This window comes from Anser cygnoides, chromosome 23, assembly GCF_040182565.1.
Source record: "Anser cygnoides isolate HZ-2024a breed goose chromosome 23, Taihu_goose_T2T_genome, whole genome shotgun sequence".
In the NCBI taxonomy this organism is placed as follows: Eukaryota; Metazoa; Chordata; class Aves; order Anseriformes; family Anatidae; genus Anser; species Anser cygnoides.
Window position 1 is genome coordinate 8129433 of NC_089895.1, and position 22944 is coordinate 8152376.

At 41.3% G+C, this 22944-nt stretch overlaps 1 protein-coding gene across 2 annotated transcripts; it reads right to left on the bottom strand.

The window, feature by feature from the left end:
• Positions 1 to 706: 706 nt before the first annotated feature.
• Positions 707 to 22944, bottom strand: DNAJC11 (DnaJ heat shock protein family (Hsp40) member C11). 2 transcript variants are annotated; one of them, XM_066982054.1, is made up of 16 exons: positions 22794 to 22944; positions 18959 to 19088; positions 16496 to 16569; positions 15242 to 15343; positions 9845 to 9973; positions 8961 to 9083; positions 7433 to 7506; positions 6192 to 6381; positions 5738 to 5823; positions 5168 to 5284; positions 4061 to 4216; positions 3687 to 3756; positions 3508 to 3565; positions 2725 to 2867; positions 2122 to 2251; positions 707 to 1328 (listed from the first exon to the last, which is right to left on the bottom strand). In XM_066982054.1, exons 1-16 carry the CDS (start codon positions 22863 to 22865, stop codon positions 1303 to 1305), a joined length of 1680 nt encoding a protein of 559 aa, XP_066838155.1. In that variant the 5' UTR covers positions 22866 to 22944; the 3' UTR covers positions 707 to 1302. The 2 variants fall into 2 exon arrangements, with proteins under 2 accessions (XP_066838155.1, XP_066838156.1); XM_066982055.1 differs by lacking the exon at positions 22794 to 22944 and adding an exon at positions 22024 to 22235.

The window sequence follows — 22944 nt, forward strand, 5'->3', positions numbered from 1 at the left end:
AATCTAATTCTCTTGTTAGTTACTTGCAGCAGGGCATTTAAGATCAGGACTTGAGCAAAGAGAACCATGGTCAAAAAGAAAAAGGGACCAGGTACATGTCAGGAAATGATTTAGGGTAATAATTGTCAAGAGCAGCAATGCACTGCCAAGATACTTTTTTTTCCTGTCTCACGCATGTAAGCCACGAAGGCTGCTCTAGGACTCATCAAGAGCAGAACTGTGACTCAGACAAGTATTCCTTTTCTCTGTAACCAACATCCCCCCCAGCTTCCGCAGTGTTGACATACACAGCATTTAGTAGATACTACAGGGCTGCCATTTCTATTTGCTGTGTCACTAGGACAGGACTGCTGGTAAATCGCTAGCATGGCTTCCATGCAAGACTAACCCAGCCAATTTATGTCACAACTGATGCTTTTTAAGAAGAAAGCTGAACTTTACATTTTCAGCTCTTTACTCCATTTGGCTTCTTTCCTCACTTTGGTCTGGTTTACTTCTGTAAATTACGTTTCTCTTTTTCCTAGAAATAAATTACATGAATTGCCCTTCTCCCCAGTTTGCTTTCCTACTTTCCTGAAAACCTTGACAGGACATGGTTCTAAGTGGCAGAAGAAGAGTTAATAAGACAATTATACCTAGTGTCCTTGTCTGGAATAGTAGTGTTTGAAGTGAGCAGCTGAACGGATTCATACGGAAGAGATCCATGTTACTACAAAAAGCAAAGAGCTTCATTCCAAACATACTTGTTCTTAACAAGTACATTTCAAATACAGAATTGGGATGGAAAACAAGTTCCATCCTCTTTCCAACAACAGGATTTACACAAAAGACTGGAGGTGGCCTTAACTTAGAGAACTTAACTTTCCCTCAGGAGTAGAAAAAGTTATGTTACCTACCCCAGTAAGCACGTGGAGAAGCGAGAACAAGTCGTCTTCCTTGTTCAGTGCAGGAAGATACATGTGAGACTGCACAAATGGACTGTGGCTAAATTGCAACTGGAAAGATGGCTGCATGATGGGTGGTGCTCAGTGCCCGCTCACACAACCTCAGCAGAAAGCACTGCGCGTTCAGAGTCATGTCGCTTTATTGGTTACTGAGCCACAATTCAGAGAAATATTGCCTTGGAGTCACCTTGAGAAGCAGGTTCTCTCATTTTTTCTCCTAACATAATTGGTAGGCCACCACCTGCTATATAGATAGTAAAAATAAAAATGTCTCTGTTCGAACTTGTAGCATCTGGGGGAAGGTTTTGCATTTTCCGTTGACCCAGGTACCGTAACAGAAGTGCACACTCTCACCAGATTAGCCGTCTGCATCGATTCTGTGAGCTGTTGGATGAGAACAGTAAATGGATACAAGCCACTTTCTAGACACATCCTAGCTTGACCTTAACTACTGTATCATGAACATTCCTGGTCACCGATTAAACATGATTCATTTATACATCCACTGTACTTATCAAAAGTTTGTAAATTGGTTATGCTTCTCAAATTGGGCCAATGAAGCAGTCTAGAGTTAACAGAGGTTTGTGCCGTTTAGCTAACTGCCCAGACCTACAGTGGTACCAGTAAAACACATCACTTGTAGATGATGTCTCACAAAATGATTCTGGCAGAGAAAACGTTTTGGCACACAGATAAATGTGGATGAGAAAGAAATCTGGTGCAGGCCTCCAACCTGCCTTCATACATTCAAGTCAGTCCTGAACGGGCAATCCAGTGCAATGTGAATTGCCTAACAGGGATAGCAGCAGCTGGAGGAAGTCTATGCTTCTAACTCAGGTTGGATATCTAAGATTAGATGGTATAAAGAGCTGCATTGCTGCTGCTGAGGTCTTTTACAGTCCTACTCCAGAGGCATATTATGTGTCAGTCCATTTCAGTAAGCCCAGTTCACCTGATAAGCACTCTAGGAAGAGCAATGCTCTATATTCCACCACTCACTAACCGATGGGAGATGATAACTCCAGCATGCCAGCAGGAAAACCTCCAGCTGACGGATCCCAAGCAGCATCAGAACAGCATCACTGCCACCAGATCTTAGACTGGAAGGCAGCACACTGCTTCGCCTCACAAATCTGAGGCAATCCTTTACTGGGTCCTGAAGGAAGGAGCTACTTACATTGCTTTGGTATCCTAAGGGCCTCATTGTCAGCTGACATCACTTGGTGCAGAACTCCCCGGAACTGATAAAGCACTTTCAAACTCTTCTCCTCACCCACGCAGGGGTCGTAGAAACCTGGAAGCCCAGCCTTTAAACACAGAAGGACAGACTGAGCACCAGGGAATGGACTTTTGCAGATCTTCAACTGACCAAAACCTTTTACTAGTGACAAAACCAGGAGTCATAAAAAGATCAAAGCTTTGTTGGCAATGAGATGAGAAGCTAAGAAATTACCTCTCCAGTGGCAAGTTCTAAATGCAGAAAAGAGTGAATCAGGGGGTCAGGAAGTTGCTGGTGTACAGCCCCAGAATCTCTAACACACACTGTCCCACACTGTGAACACTGAGACACTGTTTCTTTGACACTGGAAATGCTCAGAGAAACAGAATTTCCTAGAGGTTCATAACAGTTGTACAGAAGTGGCTTCTGTAAATTGATATAAAGTCACTAGCTTCAAACACACTGGAGAAACTCCCTTGTAGGACAACATACAGTTCAATCAAAATTCTGAGTCACACACCTGAGCGCCTGAGTATATGCTTTGACATTAGAGCTACTTACCTTGGATGCCTCTGTAAGGATGAGTTTAGAGTCCTTCACCAAGCACTGCAGGGGCACAGTCACATCTATTACTTTCACCTTCTCATTCTTCCGGCTGTTGTCATTAACAAACTTCCCATACCAGGCATTCACTACAATCAGACCTGCATTTCACATGAAACCACAGATGTGATGAAAGGCTTGCCAACAACAGCTGTGCAGACACTAATGAAAAAAACATCCAGCATTTTCTATTTTTTTTTTCTTTCAGTGATATTTAAATCCTCCTTGCCTGGACCCATGTTTCTCAAGACAGAAGAACATTTACACTTGGGTGTTTGTTAGCAGTCTTCAGCAATAGGACAGAATGACATGATATAAATGTCACCCTGATGTGACAGTCCAAGTGAATGTCACTCAACCCGCTTTGGAAGATTCTCTTGGAAATTGCTAGCGAACATCAGAACTCAGATTTCCATTATGATCCAAGAGTAAGCTGTGTAGATTAGAGATCAGCGGAACCCAAACTTCAAACTTTCGCACATTCTTATACATAACCTCACTTTCGTGGAGAGATGAATCCAAACTGTTGTCTACATCCTATTGATCCATCACATAATCTGCCCCAGGACAACATTCAGTGCATCCCTAAGCTTTGACACCAGACGCTGAATCTCAGTGGGCCTTTCCCAATACGTGCACAACAGCAATTATACCATGCTTTATGCCTCCCTTAACCACGTTCGTATTGTTCTTTCCTCTCTCCAACTTTATGGAACAAGTAAGTGGTGTTACAATCTTTACCCATTCTGGCTTCCTCTGCTTCAATTATCCTCCGGACAGACTCTTGCATTAACCGGACCTGTCAAAATACAATGGATAGAGTAAAAATCAAGCAGTGTCAGACACTGGGTCCCAAAGGGACAAGCCAAGTAAAAACAACTTCCTCCAACTAAGAGGGCTTAGTTACGGGAAAGACTTACTGCAGCTTCTGCCTCCTGCTTCTTCTGAAGGATGTCGCTGGCAGTACTCTCCCTTTGCTTCTCCAGCTCCCTGGCATAAGGAAATCAACATCCCATCAGGTCTACACAATGAATGGGATTCAGCCACAAAGTGGCAAATGTCTACTTACCCACCCCAATTACAACTGACCCACAATCTCACTCAAATGAGTTGGGTTTCAAGGTTCTTCCCCACCTTTCAAGATATTTTTGTAGCCTTCCAGAACTCAGTAGTATTGACGATGTAGTGTAACACAGTGCTTCAGCTGGACATTCCAACCTTTGCACCAGACTCCCAGAAGCACTTGAGCAGGACTTCCCAGCTCTGTATTTCAAACACAGTCTTGCTAGCTCACCTCTCCTTTTGTGCCCTGAGGTAGGGTTTGATGATTAGCCTGTGCATGGCAAAGTAGATAACTAGAGGTCCCACAGTGGCATAAAATACAGCACTGGGAAGCAGCTGATCTGTTAGGTGGACAGGGAAGAAGTAGGTCTGGCTAGCCCTGTTCAACCTGCAACAAAAAAAAGAACAGTGACAGGTCAGAAGAAATACAGAGTTTAATGTGCTTGATTAAATATACTTTGCAGCAGCAACAACCCCCAAACAAGACAAGATACAGATGAACACTGATCTCACAAATACGAGACAGTTGTAAACCTGAACATGGCAATGGTAAGGTAGTCAGCTGATGCTACCAAGAGCCCCTGTCTTGAGGTAGATCTCTCTTGTGCTAATACCTGGTAACTTTTAAGTGTCTTATTAATCTTAGGAAAATTTGTTTGGTCATTACTTTAATCAGACAATGGGACCAACATCATCATGAAGAGAAAAGAAAATGCTGATAGAGAAGGTCTGTGTTCACAACCCTAGCATGTGCCTTCAAGGAGTACATTAATGTTCTTCTGAGGTTTATCGTGACATTTATTTTAGAAAACGCTCTTCCTGAGACCAAGATCTTCATGTCTTTATATTTTCTGCATCCTGGCATGCCCTCTGCTGGCAACAGTTAAAAAGTGCACTATAGTATAAAAACCCTTGAGAATTTAGGCATTTGTGAACTGCCTTATTAATAGTATAATCACCTATATTTGTTAAAGATAATTCACTAATTTGAGTATATACCTGTGTACAGCGTTGTATAAATGGAATGCGATTAAATACATTTCTTCTAATAATATTTTTGGAAATCTTCCATCCACTTACCGTAATGCTCCAAAATTTAAGCTGTATTTTCAGGGTATTTTGATGCATGCACGCAACAGTACCCAAAGAGGTCTTTCAGGCTCAGAGTAATATGAGCACAGCTTGTATTAGAGGTGAGGGCAGTTGCAACCTTTTACAGTGATAGTGACAATATACCTGTATTGCCTTAAGACTGGGACCTTCCCACCTGAATTTCTGAACTACAATAATGCAGGTTATGGTCAGCCTCTGCAAACAACAATTATAATCTTGAACTGACTTGATTTTCAAAGACACTCCTTGGGGAACTCCAACACTGACAGTGGCTCCTAAAATGCTGTGTCTGGATATCTTCCTCTCTGCTCCGTACTCCACTATGGTCCCAAAGAAACCTGCCCTGGAATGGGAGAACCAAAAACTGGTAAGACAGGGAAGACTCTAATTTCTCTTTACTGAGTTCTGTTTAGTGTAACTCCCCACCAGGTAAAACATACAGCAGATATATTTTGTGCACCACATGTTGGCTACAGGAAGATTCACAGTGTACCTACAAGATAAGATTAGCCTTTTCAGCTTGTAAAGTAGTTAGCAGACTACAAAAACTTCTGACTTTCTTATTGGTGATGATATGGAGGTATCAAACACATAGGTATTTTATGTTCTGCTTCTCTCAAGAGACACACAGAACTAAGACTCCAAGACACTCACTTCAGTTGTTTACCCGTTATAACTAAAGAAAAGCAGATTCCAAAGGACTACATTCAATTTGTGTGGAATGTGAAGCCCTACAAAAGCAGGACATAACATCCTTCAAGTCCTGAGCAATGCAAATTTCCTCTTGCACACTTACTTGAGAGAACCTTTCACTCGTGTTTGATCCTCATCCTGAAACTTATGCTGATAACTGACCATCATGAAAGAATGGGGGATTCCCAGCTGAAATACAAAAGGCACAAATTTATGAAAACACACCCTTGGCCACTTTTGAATGTTCCCTCTGTATTTCCTGTCTTATCCTTTAAGTGGCACAGAAAACATAGCAATGTCTGCCACTTACTTGTCACAGCCCACAATCTGTGCAGTCTGTGTTGACCATCCTAACCCTAATCTGAGCTAATCCACATCAGATGTCACGTTGCTGGGCACAAAGTGCCGTGCTCTGTCAAATGCAGCTGGTTACCTATGTTAAACGTTCTTAAGAGACGGTACCGACTGCTCCTTTACCCTGTATTCCCAAGCCAAAATACTGCTGGAACAGAAAAGCTGAGACAACTGTCCCCTGCATACAGCAGCAGGACTCTCACCTGCAATGCCACTGTGAAATGGCTGGTTTTTGTATCCCGGACGATGCTCGTGTTCATGGCGGACTGGATGCCCCACCGCCACTGTAAGTATCCCATTGTGTTCTTATCAAGGTTGCGGGCTAGAACTGTGGTGAGGCCTGGGCGGATCCCACGGGATGAAAACTGCAGAGCACAGTTTGTAGTGATGAAACTAGAATAAATGAGAAAAGCCTCATCAGGCTCTCCAGAAGGCCTCAAATTCTCTCTTGCACGTGAGCCTTGCTGAATATGCAGAGACTATCTTGGAGAGAGCATGACCCCGGGGGTTTCAGGAAAAACTCCAAACTAATTTGTACTGTACTGGCCACAGTACCTCCCCAGAAGAGTATGCTCATGCCCTAGTTTACTGGTCTGTGCCATAGCACTGCAATCAACACAGCAAGCTACCTTCCAATCTTTGCCCTTCTTGCCCTAGGCAGAAAAAAATCTGGTCGTCTGCTTAGAACTGCTTTCCTACAAAACTAGCTTAAGAAATGGATGCTTTCTACTGATCTGCTATAATCCAGAAGTTGTTTCTGTTTTAAGAAGTGAGAAACATACAGTCTTCTGGTCAGTAGGTAGCCCTTAATATCAGTAAAGCTTCATGGAAAAGAAACCCTACAGTTCCTCCTGAAGTAGGAAAACAGTACAGTAACAGTGGTCTCCAAAAACGTAGCATTTTCACAAGAGGCTTAATAATATTTTGTAAAGACTAAAAGCTTCTCAGTATCTGCACTAAACACAAATTTCCTACCACGAAGAAGATTTTGTATCTTTAAACTAATCATAAGACGTGTTAACTCAAACAGTGCAATACAGATTTATATACAAAGAGCCTCTACTATTAGTCCTCTATTGATCTAAGAACACGTACACATTTTTCTGGCTGACCACAGCGACATCAGCTCTCCATTTTAGAATAAGCTTCTATTGATCTCTTTGTAAGATCATGTCTTGAGTATCATGATTTTATGACAAGATCAAATACAAATCTAATGAAGTAGAACAAAAAACCTCCTTAAAATAGAAGTATTAAAATAGAGGACACTAACACACAAAAAGAACACAAGTGTTTTGACTGGTACTAAAGCGCTAAAGTCTAAAGAAGACAGACATTCTTTTGTAGGATAGAAAACAAATCCAGAATTAACGTGAGAATGAATCAAGCTGTTTGCTTCCTTAGCGTGAAATATTAACTGCTAAACCATTTTTGTAATATTTACCATCTTGGTGTAAGATTACGGAATATCTTCAGACCGAAGAGAGGTCCCTGAAGGTCTCCTGCTCCAAACTCCAACTGTTATAAATGCACAATGCCAAATAGTTAGAAGAAAACATCTTTTGCAAGTGACAAAGTACGTCACAAGCATCATTTACAGCACAGGTATTTTACACATTTCTGAATATTTACTGCATATTTTAGCATCCTCTCTTTCCTGCTGGCTTTGCATTTAGAATAAGAGGTGTCTCACTGAGTAGTGTCATCATGAGTAAAACAAAGCCGTTTTTGTAGCCCTACAGGCTAACTAGCACCTGGCTCTGGCTGCTCCAGCGAAAACAGAGAAAACACCACCACCACAGCCCTCCAGTGGCAAACCATGAGGCCTGGCTAGTGCACTCTGAGTCCTCAACTTTAATGTTCATCACTTTGATGCAGATGGCCTTGCAGATAACTGGAGAACTCTTAGGACAGCCTCACAGTAACTGTTGTCAGCAGTTCTGCTGCTGCGCAGTCTCAGTGTCTGCAAAGTGCGCCTGCTGTTTCAGACAATAGTCTGGGTGATTTTCAGGGCTGCTATTCAATGTTTATTTGGTGCTGTCCATTCTCATTAACAGAGGCAGTTCTTTGACCTGACGCCTCCCTCAACAATCCTGCAGAAACAGTTCCTACTACACCTGCATCTCCCAAGTAGATTTGTTATGTTTGTTTTTTTTTTTTGACTTTTTCAGTTATCCGACTCTTGACTATATCTACAAGCTCCTATGTTACCAACATTACAAAAGCCCAATATAAATCAAATGCCTCCAGTCCATGAATTTCCAATTAAGTGGAAAACTCCCATTTCTCACACACTGAGGAAACAGGTTAACAGCAGCTGATGTACAAAAAGGACTTGCAGAAAGCAGATACCTGCCAGCCACAGCAGCAATGCCACAAAGCATCTCCAACAAAGCCATCGGTTTCACGCAACAGAGCTTGTGCTCGTACAAGGAGGCACCACAGGTGATTACCTGGGACCTTTTAGCTACTTAGATCATACCTGCTTGCAAGTTGAACTATTTCCCTCCATAATTTCCCTTGTGAGCAGAGCAGTGTTGTGAAACAATGGCAGACTATCAAGCTCCCCTAAGATGCGCACTCACAGTCCCTAGGAGTCTTCAGACAGTGAAATTAGAAAGGCCCAAGAGACAGCATAGCCAAATAGAAAGTGAAAAAAAAAAAAGAAATTGGTTTGGACTTTCCTTTTTCTCAAACGGGAACAGAACGTAGAAAATTTTGTTCTACTATTCCGTACAATATGTTTGTTTTGATACCACTCTATAAATACTGCTATTGCCTAGATCTCCAAGAGCTCTTTTCATGGGACATTCAAGAAAGCTTGTCAGTACTGCCATCCCTATTTTCTGAAATGGAAGCAGAGAGAAGTGAAACAAAGCTGAAATCTCCTAAAGAAAATACAGCCTAGGTAACTAATCCAAGCAGCCTGAAATAAACTAGATACAAAAATGCCTAAAATCGACTGCGCTTACCTCTCCCCATCCCTTGGCAGATGTCACCCGTCTAAGAGCAAGATTAATTGATCCACCTCCATTCCCATTCTGGGTAGAGAGGTTACCAGACAGTATTGCTGTGTCCGTGGCAGTGAGTGGTGCCTGAAAAAATGAATGTATTGTTACCAATATGATCCCAATTCACACATTTAATGCATACTCTGCAAAGACACGATCAAACCTGCAGGTGAGTGCAGACTGTAAGCACAGAGAGACAGGTAACACTACAGTTGAAACCTTGTCATCCACTAAGCCCAGGTGTTCGAACCAGACACAGCCACACTTGCTCTAAATTTTGTAGTCAGAATACACCAAAACCAGATAATTCTTACAGTATCAGGTGCTTGTGACACTAACGTACCGCCTTGTAGTCCTGACCTTATTTGCAATCCCTTCTAATCTCGCTAACAGACTAAATTTCTTCCACTTTTTGTAACTGAGTATATACATTTTCCCTTCTTTTTCTTACCTATATCCTCAAAATCAGATGACATGTGTGTTGTGGTTTAATCAGGACAGTGTGTTTTTACATACCGAATGCTCTGTGTTTAGAAAAAACTAGATACCTGTTTCTAATCACAATTCAGCCTCCCTGCTATCAGGAAAGTAGGACCACCATAGCGTACAAACCAGTCCCTAAATTCTGTGGTTGTGCTCACACAAATGCATGCCATACTGTCAACATGCAGTCTTATAGGAACTGAGCCGCCTCCTCCCACCCACACTGGTTAATCACGTCCTCCCATGAAGAAAGATGAGAAACCCCCTGAGCAGTGTTTCACTTTCTGCTGGCTTGCACTGCATTGCCTCGTTATCTCAGGCCCTGACCCACACCAGACGCAATGCCTGCCTGTCCTCCTTACCTCGATGGACTGGGATATGTGCATTTTGTTTATTTCAATCTGGGGAAAGCTGCTCCCTTGCACATCTTCATATTCTTCATCATAACGATCAAAGAGGTCAGTGGCATCTATTCCAACACTAATTGTTCCCTAAGGAACAAGTGAAACAAGTACTTATTATTAACAAACATCCAACATATCCAGGCCAACTGGCTAAAGTATCTTTATAGGCGACTAGTTTAAAGATTTTTTTTGGCTTTTTCTTCTTTTACAATTACATTTTCCACTCTAAAATACATTTCTTACACATTCAAGACAAACAGAAATGTTTGCAGTATTCTACAACAGCAATATAAATCATAAAATAAACTGGATAAAAGACAAGTTTTTTTATTTTTCAGAAGGAATGAAAGCAACCTGTAGTACTAGTGGAAATTTTTTCTGTTGTTAAATGTAACAGAAGTAGGTAGAACATTTTCACACAGAGGGTTTCTTCTTCCCCCACCACTTTGTCAATATTTTAAAGTTGAATCAATATACTTTAGAAATGAATCTTCTTCAATGGAACTTGGCCAGAAATTCTCTAAATGCTTTCTTCTTATGAATTATCTCAAAAAAACCTTTGCATCGTTCACTTGCAATTGAGCTTGTCAGTCAAACATTTCATTTTCTTTTCCCTAGCTTATATCTCATAATCAGAAGAAAAGCTTGATAGACTTTTAGCAAGTGGTAAATATTTTCTTCCTCAGGCCACAGAAATAATGCCTAAAGCTTATTCCTACAAAAACTAGGCCACAGCTAAATAGTCTGTCTACCTGCTGCTGTGTTCACTCATACTAACTGCAAGAGTGGCTTTATTTGAAAAGGGCATGATTAGATCCTTGTCTGGGTCATATAACTTCAAGAGGCTTTTGAAAACTTCCCTATAGATCAATTAAACAGCATAACAGCATTACAGTTCGTATAAAATGTACCAGTTGCAAAAAAAGCCCAAACCCTATGCACAAGCATAGAATTAACTCTGAGCTATTTGTATGAACAACACTCAGTAGCTGGGTAGGTACAAAAAACATTCACAAAGAGTCTAAGTATGGACAGAATAAATTCTTATTTCAATCTGAGTGAGAATTTTTCCATGCTCACTCCATTCTAATAAAATCCTGAACCTTAAAAAAAGGAAGAATTGCAGAGCTTGACAGGACTCAGAACTTCTGTTTGGTTTGGCTCCCAACTATTTATGTACTGTGGAGATTCCTGACCTCTTCTCAATGTTTATTTTCTGATTGCTTGCACAGAAAAAAAATAATTATATATATATATATAAAAAAACATAGAAAGTGCAATTATTTTCAGGAGAAATCTGGAATAAGAGCTGCACCCCAGTTTTTTTTTTTTTACAATTTATTTTAGAAAGGCTGTTGAATTTCAAATCAATTATGCTTATCTTTCTGTTTGTGGTGATACAAATGACAAGGTCCTGCCATTTATGCAGAATACTACTTTTCAGGCATGAGCTGCAAAGTCACCTTCAAGGGATCTGCTCTCCAAACGCTACAACTTCTTCAGTTTCAGGCCTCTCATATGTTGTGTTGTTCCTTGAAACAAGGCCAAAGTAACAGGGAAGCAAGGCAAAACTGCCAACTGCCTAGGAAGCTGTGCAGCCCTGTGCTGCTGCTCCAACTGTCTGGAAAGAAACTGAGGAAAATAGCCAAAGAGAAACAAAGTGCCAATTTCACCCAATGAAATTCCAATAAATGCGCTCCAGAGTGACTGACCAAACATGTTTAAATAAAGGTGAACTTTTATTTTAACAAAGCAGAGAACTATTGCCATTTTTTCTGATGCTATTCATTTCAAAGAAGTATAAAACCCAAGATCTTCATAGCAGATGCAGGACAGAAAGGTTTTCCACTTGGAGTGCCACATTCAGTGAGGAACCTCTGCCAGATTGCAACTTTAAATTCTAAGTTAAATGTTTTTAAACAAAGGTTATCAAACTAAGTAGCAAGCATGTTGAATTCGAGTGGCAAAAAGAAAATTAAAAAAAAATATTTTCAACACAGATCAGAATATAAGCAGCAGTAAAGATTTCATAAGTATTTGCACTAAAAAAAATATTGAAAAATATTTTTATAGCAATATGTTTAATTGTACTGCAATGCTTGTACTCTGTTAATATGTACAAAGTTGTAAACATTCCTGACATTCATTGCACCTCATTTCTTTCAATCATACTCAAAATTTTATGATTTCTGTTTTCACACCTATGAATTTTAAAACAAGTATTCCTTTCAATGAAAATGGAGAAGTCAAAAGGAAAACGTCTGGACCTATTTGTGAAAATCTGCAAGATTCATTCAGAGGAAAGGAGCATCTCGGTTTCCTCCTTCGTGGTGTCCCTCCCTCGGCCTCAGCAGAAGCTCTATTTAGTTTCTTTTTGCCGAAGTGAGCAGTGAACTCCATGCAGGTATTTTACCTCCTGCCAAGCAGGTGAAGTCACCCTCAGAGATCTATAGATCCTGGCAAGGAAACTGGCTCACACACAAGTACAGGAAAAGCAGCAGATGGTAATGTTAAAAATATTCCCTGAGAACGAGAGCACCCCCTATGCCACCGGATAATAGAGAGGGGAGTGCTGCTACTCACAATTCCCCATCAGCCACCTGCTCAGACCATTGGAAAAGGAAAAACACTCCCCAAAGTACAAGCAGCAGGGAAAAGCTGTAAAGCTCTGCTCAGAAGTTGGCTGTGCACGCTCAGCAACATGCTGCAAAGTACACCAGCTCAGCAGGGTGGGAAGTCAGTAACAGCACTACAGAACCATCCTAAGTGTTATCTGGTATCACCTTTTAAAACCACCTCTGTTTAACATTTCTGCAAATATGAAAGAGTTGCTATTGATGAAATTAAGAGACATGCCAGAGAGGAATATCCTCCATCCTCATCTTTTTTCTAGTGGATTTACCTTCTGAAAGGTGACATATGGAAGCAAAGCTTAGCCTTGAGGGACCTACACTTCTTAAATGTTGACCTTCCACAGCAGGAAAATAATGGGATTTAGTTTCTCCAGACAGGAAGCTGTTCTTCTCAAATCAAGTAATAAACTTTTCAACCGTTCTGCATGTCTTTGACAGCAAAAACAAAACTCTAAAAGCAAATAATAGATTCAAATCAAAACCTGCCACATTGCCTACATCTGGTTATTGCTCAACATTTCTGGTTAAAATGCTTTATTTTGCTGGTACCATTTTATAGAACTAACAAAATGTTGGAAATTAAAAAAAAAAAACCTCGTGCTCATGTATGAAATGATCACAGCTGTGCTACCTAATTCCACAGGAACACTGCCTGGAGAGAGATTTCTATAGGATGCCAAACAGCAATTGCTGTAAACACCCAGATGGCTAATTTTATCACAGGACACAGAGACTGAGGCTTACAACCCAGCTCCGCTTTTTACTGCTCACAGCCGCGGCAAAATGCCCAGATAAAATGTCAAATTCCTGAAGTCACAGGATTATGCGGAGATTACCATGCCCTCTCTGCCAATACCTTTCTGACCCCAATCACCCTCATCTCTAAACGGAGACATTTTGACTTGCCCCATTTTGTGGCATCCAGAAATCTCTTCCTGCCTGGAATAATGTTGTCAAGTCATATTTACATATCACCTTATGCTTATTTACCCTTCCAGTACAAGCAAGTTCTTAATATCTGTACATTAATCACAACAGCCGGGAGATCTGTATTAGTCAATTTGACCAACACAGATTCAAAGTCTGTGCCAAGGGGAGTATCTCAAAACACCACAGGTCTTCTCAGAGGGACGTTTTTCTGATACAATCCTAAATACAAATGTACTCACACTTATGTCCACTGAGAAAACACTGTGACTTTAAACTGCTGGCTGTGAAAACACCAGTGACCTTCAAATCCAACACCAGTAGTAGTTAATCAACTGGTAATGTTTCTTGGGTTCCCCAAGTTACTCTGCAACACTTTCCAGGTCCATGCACAAACAGTGACACAGGACACCTCCTCTTTAAAAGGCACCAAAACAATATAGCCACCTGTGCTTTAGTGCTTCAGGATGTAGAATCTGTGTTGTCTGCAAGCTTCCAATTAGACCTCTGGAGATACCCATTTTTCTATCAAGAATATAAGCATTTATAAATAAAACAAAATTTGCTGTCTCATTATAATTTACTTCTCTGAGACAGAGAAAGTTTATTTGTCTATGTAAATATCTACACAGTTACCTCAGGGTGGAGCGAGGAAAATTAAGGCTCCCCACCATATTTCTATCCTACATGAAAGAAACAGATTTCTAACAGGGGTTTCAAAAAATAAGCAATAAAATGGTTCCTGATAGTTTAAGGAAAAAAAGAGGCTGGGGGGGGAGGGGGGGAGAGAGGGAGAAAGAAAAATATATAGATAACAGGTAGACTAAAGTCTAAATACATTAGGTGAATGTAGACGCAACTCTCAGATAATGTTATTCACTGCCTGAGAACCAAGATTTTCCTGATTCAACAAGCTTTGAAACCTCACTCACTGGGAATCCTGACAAAAGCTGGGTTTGCCTACATATTTATCAAGCCAAGAGCCTGGAAGGCCATTACTATTCTAAACTACTGGAGTACTCAAGTCCCAGCAGGTGACAGAGGAAGCAGCGGTTGACCATCATTTCCACACTTCCCTGCCATTCCAATGCTACCACAAGCAGACCATCCTCATCACAGGATTCTTGATCATCCCTAAATAGCCAAGACGCAGCTGTGAGGTGGGTCATTTAGGGTCACTTTATTGCTGCTCAAACAGACTGAGAGATGAGAATGGAATATTCAATGATTCTCTTTGTAAAAGCGTAATAGAACTTTCTTAAAACAGACATTAACTGAAACTGGCAAGATCCCAACCCCGCTTAGGTTGATTTTGCTCACTGTGCTGCAAGTGCTCACAGTGAGCAGGAGGAGTTCCACTACCCATCTGGTTTGGTAGCTGCCTCATATTTTCTGTTGGTTTCAAGGCTGCATTTGAATATTTGCCCACATTGTTGGGACACTACAGCAGTGTTGAAGGGAAAAAACTATCAGGTAACTGCAGGGTTTCATTTGGGATATTTGGAAAGAATTCATAAAAATTTCAGTGTAAGGAATGTTTTCTTAAAATTGCTGAAAGAGATATTTTACTCTGAAATTTATCGACAGAAAAAAAGTAAGAAATATTGTTCAAAGATTTAGCTTTTTTCCCCACATTTTCCAAAGAAATCACACTTTCAAAAAAAGAAAAGTAATGCACTAAGTGTTGGTACCAAAGGGGATATTTACCAAAGCCCTTCAGTGAAACTCATCGCCCTTGCATATTCCTAAAGATTTAAGGATTCACTGTTGAGACTGGGATGAAGTCTTCGCTTACCTTTGGATTAGTTCGCTGCTGTAGTCTTCTCTCTTCCCTCTCTCTTTGCAAACGCTCAAATTCCTCTCTGATTTCAGCTGGAGTTCTCTTCCTTTCCACAACCTGTTTAAAAAGAATTTGAAAACACAAAAGATTACCAGAGAGAACGTCCAGGGCGTTTCTGCTGATGGAAATGAGGTCCACTGACCTGGGTACACTCTAATACTTTGTCCCTGATGCTGCTGTAAGCCACTCTGCACGAATTTAAATGATCAGAGTTTGGAACCAAACACCTGGGCCAGATCAAATGGCAAGCAAGAGAGTAAAACACATGCTTTGAGAGAAGTGAAATGGTCTTGTTCTTTCTACTCTCTTGAAAAAAATAGGGCAAGAAGGTTTCAGACCACAGGTAGAAGACACTGCGGTACAGCCCTTGCCAACAGCTATCCGTTAACTTCTTTACGAGGTGTAGAAATGAAAATGACTGAAGGCCTGGCATGAGGTAAACTGATGGACTGCTTTGTGATTTTAGGCTATGCTGATTCACATCTATTTACCTTACATGTCTCAGGGAATTAGGGTTTTAAATAGGTATGGCTCTAGTTATGGATAGAAAAAGTATTACATTTGGATTTTCAAAATAAGATTAAATCTGCAATGAACAGCTTAAAATGTCTGTTATATGCTGCCATTGCTCCACACGTCTTGCTACTAACCCCAAACTTGATCTTGGTACTGACTTGACCCAATATAATATGATTTTGTAGCAAGCACTATAATTTAATTGACTAAGACTGACAGAGGGGACTTAACAACTGGAAAGCCAGGAACGGATAAGCTCTTTTTCATAGCACTCTATAGCTGTTCCCTCCCAGCAAGACAGGAAAAAAAAAAATTCAAACCCATAGGCTAACTGGTATGGAAAAAAAAGTTTCAGATGAAAAAGACAAGCCTAGCTGGACAATACTGATGTATTTCTCTCAGACAAAAAGATGTTGCCTGTCATGGTAATATACTATTAGAGAACTCCATGTCAGATTTATTGTTCTCTTGTCAAGCAAAAAAAAAAAAAAAAAGTATTCTTTGAAAACCCATCATGGTGTTCCAGGGAGGGAGCAGGGAGAAAAAGAGAGAAAGAAAATTAAACAAGAATGCCTTCTAGCAGACAGGCATTTTTTAACATCAAGGTGTCAGTGCAGCTCAATATAACAAGAATTTCAGATAAACCTAGGTTTAGTCAATTCCACTGGCTATAAAGTGTTAAATTTCTCTCACCTCCCATCCTTCCATCTCCAGTCCTCTCCTCCCATATATGTCATAGATGGCTCTGGTCTGTGGATCACTAAGCACTGCAAATTAAAATCAAAAGAGGCAAGAACTCAGTTTTTGGTCTTCTCAAAGTTCAGGCCAATACACTTGGGTTATTTAAACACAAATTCTGAAAACTTGTTCTACAGGTGCGTCCAACTTTTACATTAACTACCTTTAACGTTTTCTTGTGTTATAATAATGGGAAACACTAACCACCTCCCTCCAACTTCGTTTTTTTCATAATTCGTAAATATACATTTAAAAGAACATGAAAGAGACATGCAGACTAACTGAATATTCAACAAGGGTTTTTAATTTTGCTTTTTTAACTTAAGGGTAACATAAACCCTCTAACAAACAATGTGATTACTAGCAATCCAGTGATAGCAGCCCCTGGAAACTTTCTAAATGGGAATAACATCTACCTCCAACTAATGTTCAAAGCCTGCTCCTTGGTATCTGGCTCCTTGTCTTCAACCTCCCTCACCATCCCCACTCATCGATCCTTTCCCACCCACGTCAAACACATGGAACATGCCAAGCACCAACAAAGCAATTTCCAGGACAGAATTCAAGCCTCATGAAATATCAACTACAGGATAATTGTAAAAATGCATGTAGAATTCAAATCTCCCAAAAAAGTCACTCAATACAACAGAGAAGATGAAATATACCAGTAGACTGCAACAATTACTTTGGAAAAAGACTGTACACAGAATTAAGAAGAATCTCTAAGGCATATTGTAACGTACAATCTCTCCTACCAGAGTCTTCATTAAAACAAACAAACAAAAAAAACCAACCACAGTATTTTTCCAACAGGGTTCCAAGACAAGCTTTATCATTAGCATGTATTTCTTCTGACTGTGTAGGAACTGATGAGTCTTCAGGGAGCTGGATGTGTATATTAGGGAAAAGAAGTCTTATACTAGTAAACTGAGCTTTGATCTCAACTACATAAAGATTATTGAACTTGCTAAATGTCACAGGTAGATACTATTTTTCATGAATTCTGATGAAAGAAAACAGTTATGGGATATTAAGAGATGGAAGAGGAAGGAGAAAAATAGGCAGAAGGTGAGGTGGATTATTTATCTGACATTAATATTATTCTTTTAAAATTTTATGCAGACATTTGGTACTAGACAAGCAACAATTTACATATACGTGGCAACAAAGCCAAGCAAGGCCATGTATTTCAATGGGAAAATTGAATCTCAGTAGACCTATTCACCACAGAATGTCAGTGCTCTCACAAGTCGAACTAACATGCAATTAAAAAAATTATTGAAGTGTCCTGAGATTTTATTCTTCATGGCAGTGACATAAAACCTTCAATATTCTTTCCAGTAAAAGTTCCTGTATGTTTTAATGCTCCTGTATGTTTTAATGCCTATCTAGGGACAATGCAAATGACTCCACCCATGTTCAATTTCAACTGGAAGAAACAAATGCTTATCACTCAGAAAACAAGAGAGTAAAAAAAAAATGTTTAGCTCATTTTTGAGAGCTAATAGAGGAATATTTATATACCTTTATTCATTTTGCTTTAGCTTCTCTTTAGGTTGTGCCACTAAGCACTTAGCAGTAATTTTTTAATGCAGAAGAGTCCTACCAGCTTCTAATCAGTTTGCATCCCAGCTGCTTCTTATCACATTTCTAAAATGCTGCAAGCTAATTCTAATGACCCATTTCATTGTGCCTCAGTTATGCTATCTATTACCTTTGGTAATATCACGATTTACGTAAATGTTGGCTTAATTCAGACTATTTTTAAAGGGCTCTGACATCCTTGGATGAAAAAAAATCTACTTGTCTATACTTTGTCCTTATCTCAGTCTTAGAATATGGAAGAACTTGCTGAAAGACAACGGAGACCTTAATCACTTGCTTTGGAACAGAAACACAGGATGTATTAGTTCAAACATAAAAGCTGAAATTGTCTTTGTTTGACAATTTTCAGTTCTCAGTCTCTGGGAGAGTCTTTTCAAAGGTCAGGGAAGTGGTGAAAAGATTATTTATAATATGCAGGAGATAAGACAAGAGGGAATGGCTTCAAGTTGCACCAGGGGAGGTTCAGGGTAGATATTAGAGAAAATTTATTCTCAGAAAGAGTAGTTGGGCATTGGAGCAGGTTGCCCAGGGAAGTGGTGGAGTCACCACCCCTGGAGGCGTTTAAGGCTGGATGTTGTACTTAGGGACATGGTTTAGGGGGCAATATTGGTGGCAGAGGGACAGTTGGAGTAGGTGATCTTAAGAGGTCTTTTCCAGCCTTAATGATTCTATGATCTTGTTCATTGCAGAATTTATGCTGCATCGCTCCTCTGATTTACAGGACAGAAACAGGGAATAAAAAATTACTAAGTATCAGGAAATGTTATTACTATTTTGTAATAATATTTGTTTGTGCTCCAGAAAACCCCTGACCTTCATAAGCTTGGTGAACAAGGTTAAACAGCCGCTCAGCTTGTGTTTTCAGCTCTGGGTCTCTGTGCTTGTCTGGATGGTAAAGCATACACAAACGGCGGTAGGCAGCTTTTAGTTCTTCCTGAGAGGCCTGCAAAAAGCAATAAAAATGAATTTAGATACAACCAAGGCTAATTAAAAAAGACCATTCTCAAAATCAGCCTTAGAAGTCCAACAGCTATTACATTCCATTACTTTTGCTACACAAGATCAAGAATGGACTTCTGTTTCATTGTAGGACACACCGTTTACTTAAGTTAACAAAAAGTTCAGTATTTTCCAAGCTATTTATAATAACATGACAAGTAACAGCAGCAGCTCATCAACGTACACCTAAGTTAAAAAAAAAAGTTAGGTAAAAAACAAACAAATAAAAAACGGAATCTGTATTCATGTTATTTTTATTACACAACTGCTATCTCCCCAATTCAGTTCAGAAGAGAAGAAAAAGTCACCTCAAAGTCAAACTCACCTTGGTCACTTAAATACAGAGCTTTACATCAAATTCTACTTCTATTTTAATCCTCAACTTTCAAGCATATCAAACTATCAAAAAACATAGCAACTATCAAAAAATGTTGACTTTCCACAACTGCGAAGAAAATTAAACCTGTAATCTTATATTCTTCCCATCACTGCTATGCTCCCTGGCATTTCCTTTCCTATACAGCAAGGACGCTCTCTTGTGCTGTGAGAATGGCAGGCACACCACATCCCCTCAAAAATTCACTCACCTGCCATAGATGGATGAACAGAAGAACAGTAAGTCACCAAATGCATCAAGAAAAAAAATTGTACTCACAACTACTCTGGAATTTTAGATGGCATCTGGCCTCATTCCAAAGACATTTGGTGAATAGAGATTTTGGATGGCTCTTTCAGAACCAATGGAATAATGAAACATGCCTTCCTTTATGATCTCCCAGGAGACAATCTCAGAGCACTTTTTTTTTTTCTTTTTGACTCTAGAAAGTCCTGGTAGCTTCCCCTTTCTCACCTAGTTCCTTGTATTTCAGCCACTATCTATTCCTTGAAAGCTGATTAACACACATTTAGAAATGTAGTTACCAAACTCAACTGGAACTTCCCTGAAAGGCCCGGTTAGCAAATGCAGCTCCCAGGACTTCAGAGAGGTTCGTACTGGCCAGCTATGAAACTGTCCATGCAAGGATCGATTCCTGGGGCACTTACTACAGAGCAGCAGGAAGCAGAGTACCACTTCTCTACACCAGGGGAAACATTCAGAGTTAAAAAAAAATGGAACAACATCGCCGTTATTTGCTGGCCTCCTTCAACCAAATGCAATCACCCTTTTGTTACAGTGACGGATTATAATGGACAGGAGTACAACAGAGCAAGTGATTAAGGGGCACCAAGAAAATGTCTTCTGATAACAGATTTTAAAGACACAAGTTCCACCTACTCTTAACGTTCTGTGACTGAAGCTTTCAGAGTTTCCTAATTTCACTTTGGAACCAAAGGCTATAAAGGTTTGTTTCCCGGAGTACTATCCATCTTCTTCCGACTTGTGGCAAGGAGAGTGAGGATTTCCATTTGAAGAAATGCTTTCATGTGCATACCAAAACTACTACAAGCCCATTCAATTTTTAGAACACCTTAGAACAGATGATTTCTTTGCACATTTGTACTACTTAATGTTATTTTTTCTAAATGATATAGCAAAAGTAAACCTGCTAAATTTGCCATTACCAAGACAGTCAGGTAGCTACAGCCCAGCTACCTTCTTTTTACTACCTTGTGCTTTCTTGGACATTGAATTTAAACTAGATTGAAAAGGTAGGGGAATATAAAGCTCTAAAATGACATTTGTTAATCAAATTAATGATAAATGGCTTAATGTGCTATTGATTATATAATAGAAATGAGCAGTTTCATTCTTCATAAATGCCACGTTCAATAAAACGTTAGATTGGGCCTTTCATCATCACTGAATAGATTGGGTCATTGGTTCAATATTTCATGAGCGATAAGCTCTCAGAAACCACTAAAGAAATACTGACATCATTTCAAATTGCAATGAAACGCATAAGTCAGTAATAATCATATGCAAGTTACATTTTTAATTTTGCCTGGAATTTTGGTAATAAAAAGTGCACCATTTCCCTGCTTGGGGCTTAAACAACTTCACTCAATGTTTCAAGCACGCCACCACATTTTTACTGAACTGACATCCATAAAAGATTAAACACACATACACACTAGAAAATTGCTGCTCAGCAGGCTTACTCTGCTCAGCACAGCTGCAAAGTTCCGTGGTTAACTCTTTCGTTAAGCTTAGCAGTCCCATCACGCAAAATTCGCCCAGCAGACGAGAATCACAGAACAGCCTGGGTTGAAAAGGACCCTAAAGAACACCTGGTTCCAACCCCCCTGCCCACTGCACACCAATGCTATGCAGGCTAGCACTACTGAATTTAATTATCAAGGGGTAATTAACAAACCAACTAGTACTCTCAAGTGAAATTACCCCTTCAAAGATCATTTTAACTTGGTTTCCAGTTCCCTGTTGTACCAAACCTGAATTTTCTGGTATCTGTTGAAGAGCTTAAAGTCTAGCTAAGTTAACTATTAAGCCCTCACCGTTAACCTCCCTGGCAGTCACAACGCCCACGTGCTTCCCATCTTATTCTTAACCTTCATATCTGCGCATTGATGACATTTGGGAGCATGAATTGCAAGAGCTGTCGAGTGAGGTAAAAACGCAACCCGTTGATTTTAAGAAGAGCCACACGGGAACTCTCCAGAAAAGAAGATATCAGCTAATACAAGTCTGTACTTGGAAAAAGAAACTGAAGGGTATCGATCCTCTTGTTTCGGGCAAAAATATATATCTGACTTGGAAATGTTTGGAAAGTGCAGTCCACGCAGTACTAATTAAAATAAGAAGGAACATACAGCCAAAAAGTTGTGTATTTTCTACATATACACAGAGGTAGGTTTAAGACCGAGCTATTGCATATCCCAAGGAAAACGAACAAAAAGAACTTAATTCAAAAAATTACTACCTCATCTTTCACTTTCCTACGCTGTCCTGTGTGCTGGAAACACAAAATACAGTCCCGTGATTCCACTTTGATTTGTAAAATACCAAATCGATTGCAGTACTACAGCAACAAGAAAGGGAGCTGAAAAAAACCCTTTCTTGGCCGTACGTGATTCGTGCCTGCGGCATTCCTTACGCTCCTCACGCGCTGCTGGCGATGGTCACCCCCACGCCTATTGCTCCCTCGGCACTCCCCGTCCGTGGCAGAAGCGATCCGTCCAGTTTAGTTCCCTGCTCTGAACGCACCCCGAGCTAGGGCCGCGCCGATGCGCGCACCCCCCGAGGGCTCTGCGCGGCTCCAGCAGCCGGGGCCGGCTCCCCGGCGGAGCAGGAGCAGAGCCAGGAGCTCGGGGAGCGCCGCGCCTGAACCCACGGACACGGAGCGCCTCCAGGCAGCGCTCCCGAGGCTCCCGCAGCGCGGCCGGGACGCGAGGCGACCCGCCGAGCCGCACGCGGTCACAGCGCAGCCGGGGCTCGGGACGGGCGGAAGCTGCCGCAGCCAGCCCCGCCGCCCCGAGCTGCCCGCCGCCCCCGGCCCTGCTCGGAGGAGGCGGAGGCGGAGGAGGGCCGGGGAGGCCCGAGCCGAGCCGCGCTCCCTCAGCGCCCCCTCAGCGCCCCCCCCCCGCCCCGCCGCGGCCTCGCACCCCGCGGAGGACGCGCGCAGGAGGCCGAGCCCCGGCCCCGCCGCCCGCCCGCTCCCGCCCGCGCTGCCCGCGGCCCGCCGCCGCCCACCTCGCGCCGCACGTTGAGCAGCGCGTAGTAGTCCTCGTTGTCCGGCGCCTCCTCCGCCAAGGCCGCCGCCATCTTCCCGACCTCTCACCCCGCCGCGCCGGCCGCGGCCCCGCCCCCACAGCGCCCCCCGGCGGCCCGGAGGGGCCGTGCC

Coding starts and splice junctions, on each gene's coding strand:
- DNAJC11 (XM_066982054.1), bottom strand. CDS start 22,865: ATGGCGGCGGCCTTGGCGGAGGAGGCGCCGGACAACGAGGACTACTAC. Junction 9,974..15,241: donor AGCAGCGAACTAATCCAAAG/GTAAGCGAAGAC, acceptor CTTGTTCCTTAG/GGAACAATTAGTGTTGGAAT. Junction 5,824..6,191: donor ATTTCACAGTGGCATTGCAG/GTGAGAGTCCTG, acceptor TTTGTATTTCAG/CTGGGAATCCCCCATTCTTT.